Here is a 4557-nt window from a genome sequence, read left to right as displayed (position 1 = left end):
ACATTTCCCAATGTCTGGTTTGAAATCCAAGTGAAATAGATAAATTGGGTATGAGTCCAGTACTTAGAGGGAGGTGTGAGCCAAAAAGACATCTGGAGACTTACTGCACATTTCTTTCATGAAGTTCATCCAAATATCAATTAAGACGGGTAGTTTTGTCACCTTATATACATGTTTTCTGCAGATAATTTACTGTGATTCGTGTATGCCCTGCTACTCAGCCGTTTAGCTTTCTAACTATAGAGTTAAGTTATTTAGGCTTTGTGTTTTTAGCTTTGTTTGATTTTCCAAATGTTAAAAATACTGAATTACAAAACAAAGTTTTACTATTTAAAATATTCTTGATGATGTTCATTGCAGAAAGATTAAAGTGACAAATAAATGGAATCATACGTAATGTCCATGAATGTTTAAATACGATGGAAAAGAAAATACCTTGTAACCTATAGACATAACCCATATATTGACTTGGAAAGTTGTTCATAGCACATTAATAAAATAAAATAATATGTGGAAGTACTTCTTTAACAATATGCGCCTAAGGAAAAGCCAGGAAGGCTATGTACCAGAAGGTTAAGGTTCATTTTATGCTTCCCTTTTCCTTTTTATCTAATTTTCTAATTTTACAATGAACATGTTTTACTTTCATAAATTTTTTTTTTAAAAAAAGGAAAATTAAAATAGCCTTCAATAGACTATCTTTCTACTTAGGATTTACTTCTTAAAACTGAGACATTTAAAAAATTAAAGCTGTACTTGGGAAAATCCCTTGCCCGTGTGAAGGAGTATGTAACAGGGTAACTCTGCATCTCCTGCAAACAGCTTCCACCGTTTAGAGGTGGGTAAGGCGTGAGTGCGTGAAGTAAAAAAGGAGACATCAGCTCAGTGATGAGGAAAACTTCGAAACTGGTATTGGGTTCTATCAACAGATAGAAGAAACATGGAAGTTAATTAAATAAGTAAAAGAAAAAGAAACCCTATTCTTTTTTCAAAAGAAACTAAAGTATGTGGATAAAAGCTGACCATAAACAAATGTTTTCATTTTGTCTCTGCAGCAGTTTGGCAAAATCCTAGACGTAGAAATAATCTTTAATGAACGTGGCTCTAAGGTAAGCTCCATTTCAGCATGAACTATGCTTGGTTTCTTTTTAGTTTTATTTTAAACAGTACGTAATCATAAAACTTAAACTGCTTTTCAAGAAAAGTACCCCAGCTATCTAGCTTGGATTAGATTATCTCTAAAAATAAGCTACCACATGGCTAAACTTTATCCTAATGCTTAAACTGGTAGTCATGAGGTAGAAGCAGTAGAGGTTCGAAGGAAGAATATGCTAGTCAGGAAGATAGGCTGTTGGAGACACCGTTTCTTTATTAGACTTAAATTTGGCCTAAGCTGCTTATTTTAAAGGAAAAGAGAGAGAGGACTGGCGAAAGTGAAATTCTATGAGAATTCTGTCCTGAATTCTGTTAGAACAGTTCAGCTTTTAAAAATCGAACTTTGAAATGACATACTTAGAACAAATTTAATATTTCAGTTATTCAGTTAAAATGCTCTCTCTCTTGAATAAATTTTGACAAAGCTTAAATACAGAGAGTAGTGACTCAGGAATTCCCTGTCAACTGATTTCCTCCTGAGTTATACCCAGGTAGGCAAGCTGCAGGAGGTCGAGTTACAAATAGTGTGAGTTGATTTTTCTTTTTTGCATAAAAATTAAAGAAGTAACAGTATACAATTTGATATATGTATTCTCCTCTAAATGTATTCTATATAAGAACTGAACTTTTTTATTAAAACTTTTAATAATTTATTTTAAATTCTCAATCTATGTGATTAGAATTTTTATACACTAAAATAAGCAGTAGTGTTTTTAGGAATGAAGAAACGGTTAAAGTCTTTACAGTGGCATTGTGGAAAAATATTTGATGAACTGAATTTCGGAAAGTTTTATTTGAAAGTTTTTTTCCTCAACAAATTAATTACACCCTACAGACACAATCAGCTGTGGCCAAGCTTATAAATATTTACCTCGCTACATTCAGTTTTACTTGTGTTTTTAGGTTAGACCAGTTTTTGAATTAATTTTCATCTGGTCAGCTCTCCTAAAATTTGAAAGTAGCCCTTGGCTATGATTAAATTTTCTTAAGACTGTAATTTGAGAAAGCTCATTTATTTGCTTTATTATTTCTCTTCAATTTCTTATTCCAAATTCACTGTACTTTGGGAATTAATAACACATTATCAGGAGTTACATTTACCCGCCGCCCCCATCTGTACTAACACAAATGTATCTACTGTTTTAATGATCCTGATTACTATTCCCTTCCTTTATAGAATGCATCAACACTAAAAGTGTTTAATTCTGACCATAATTATTTTGTAATTATTAAAAGAGGTAATTATACTCTAAGCTTCCAGTTTTCAGTTAAAACACAAAAAGATTAATATGCCTATACAGAACTTTCTCCAGCACTTACCTGGTAAGTATTTTTAAAGTGAAATCTCTTCGAATTCTAACCAGTATGTAAAATAAAAGTTTGATTGTAATTTCCTCACAATGGATTTCTATTCTTTTGTTGTGTATTTTGCTTTTATTTTTTGTGACCTTTTCAAGGTGGAAAAGTGACAGTGGTTTAGAGATGAGTAACACGTGAATGTAAAATAAATATATGAAGATTATTGACTACACTGTTGATGTAAAGTAGCGGTTTAAGTGTTTTTTAAGTGTATGCACTTAAAATATCCTCCAGGCGACGCTGACAGCTTAAAGCCCAGTGCGATTTCACCAGGCATCGAGGATTTGTTCCTTGCCAAGAAAATAATTTGATTGAATTCTTGTGAAGCAAAGGAAATTGATCTTTCTTAAGGCTTCTTTCATCGACTTCAGGGATTTGCTTACTACCAAAAATTTTTAAATTTACCCGATTCAATTGCTTCTCCCTGTAACTTTCATTTTAAAATGACACAAGCCTGCCTTTTCTCTTTGGGGAATCTAAAAGCATATGCTGTTTCTCTCAGTTCGATGCTGTCCTCAACTGCCCATTTTTCTTTGGGCTACTGAAGGGTAGACAGGCTATTCCTAATTGGTAAATGTTTTTAAAACAAAGTACAGAATTCAGAATTGTCCCGGATCTGCCTTTGGGAACTGATTCAAACACCTGTCTTCATCCTTGTCCTTCTTAGCTGTCAGCTCAGGTTCTTTACTTAGAATGGCCTCCCCTGGAACTATTCTGAGGCTCATTAATAGAGATTTGTTTTGGAGTCAAAACCTAGATGCCTCTTCTGGGCTCCACTTAAGATAAATTAAAATTAAGTTTCGTTTTTCATTTCTTTTATGTTTGGAGTTAACTATAAAGTTACTACATGTCTTGAAAGGAACCAGAGAAAAGGAGACTTATGTAGTCCTATGGTTTAGTTAAGAGTTGTTCATAGTTGAGAGTTGTTCATTCTTTTCAGTGAGTGCTTTTCTATATAGAAATGAGCTTTACTGAATTTTTTTGAAGTAGTAATGGGAAAACTAGTCACAGAATAATTCTGAGATAAGTGATGCTTACACGTAAAACAGTGTTTAACCAAATGGCTCCAAAACAAAAAGCAACTCTTTACCGTGTCTTCTTTTTATAATGACACTTTTCGGCCCAAGGTTCTAGAATATACCCACTTAAAAGCATAAGTGAACACCGTTATGCTGCCATGCCCATCCCTTCCCTACCTTTCCAGCGTGCCTGGAGAGTAGAATTTCTGTGCTCCAGGAAGTAATTGTTTCTCTGTTGTTGACTAGTTTCCTTTTTTCTTCTCTGTTCTTCATATCTGGATTTGGTTTACCTAGATTAAGAATTATAGAATGGATATATATCATTTATATGCATCTATGTATACTTAAATTATTCCATGTGATTTTTAAAAATCCTTTTACTCCCTGTTCCTTTGTAAAAAAGTAGAGTCAGCTGTATCTAATTTCCTGTGATTAGCTTAAAGATAGACTATCCTTTTGAAAATGTTCAGTTAGGATATATAATGAAAAATGGTACCCCCACCAAAATATTAGCTAATGTATTCAAACAGAATCTAGAAGATGATTATATGGATATGTGTGTCTTTATTGATTCTCCAAATTTCATCAGTCATGACAATTTTAATATAAACAAGAGGATACTATATTGGTAGAGTGGCCACATGTTCTGGTTTAGCGACAGTAGTCCCAGTTGGTACCTACTGTCTTCATATACTTACTAATAATGTCCCCTTTTTCCCAGTTTGAACAATAAATTATATTGTCACTCTCCTTATAGATCCTTTGAGTAAGAACTTTTTTAAAGCAGCCTTTTAAAAGCCATTACAAAAGGAAAACACAATATTTAATGAGTAGAGAAAAAAAGCATACATAGTTCATTAAAGAGAATATACACTAATATTCTCACGTATTTCCTTGCAGTCTTTTTTCTCACATAGAATCTTATACAGAATGCTAAATAATGGTCACCTAGTTCAACCCCCAGTACTCCTGACCTTGCATTCTCTCTGCTAGACACTTTTAGTGACCGAGAACTTGTTGCTTT

At 33.2% G+C, this 4557-nt stretch overlaps 1 protein-coding gene across 17 annotated transcripts in view; it reads left to right on the top strand.

Annotated features, from left to right (window-relative positions):
- The window catches only part of RBFOX2 (RNA binding fox-1 homolog 2), a 252781-nt gene that overhangs the window by 214840 nt on the left and 33384 nt on the right, over positions 1-4557 (top strand). For all 17 annotated transcript variants that reach the window (XM_023527399.1, XM_023527394.1, XM_011387275.1 and 14 more), the window contains one exon: positions 1056-1109. In XM_023527399.1, the coding sequence (XP_023383167.1) occupies positions 1056-1109 (54 nt within the window). The remainder of the gene's footprint in view (positions 1-1055; positions 1110-4557) is intronic.

The sequence above is a fragment of the Pteropus vampyrus genome, unplaced genomic scaffold, assembly GCF_000151845.1.
Source record: "Pteropus vampyrus isolate Shadow unplaced genomic scaffold, Pvam_2.0 Scaffold16, whole genome shotgun sequence".
In the NCBI taxonomy this organism is placed as follows: domain Eukaryota; kingdom Metazoa; phylum Chordata; class Mammalia; order Chiroptera; family Pteropodidae; genus Pteropus; species Pteropus vampyrus.
Note: the sequence above shows the minus strand (reverse complement) of the source record. Positions and strands in the feature narration are given on the sequence as shown.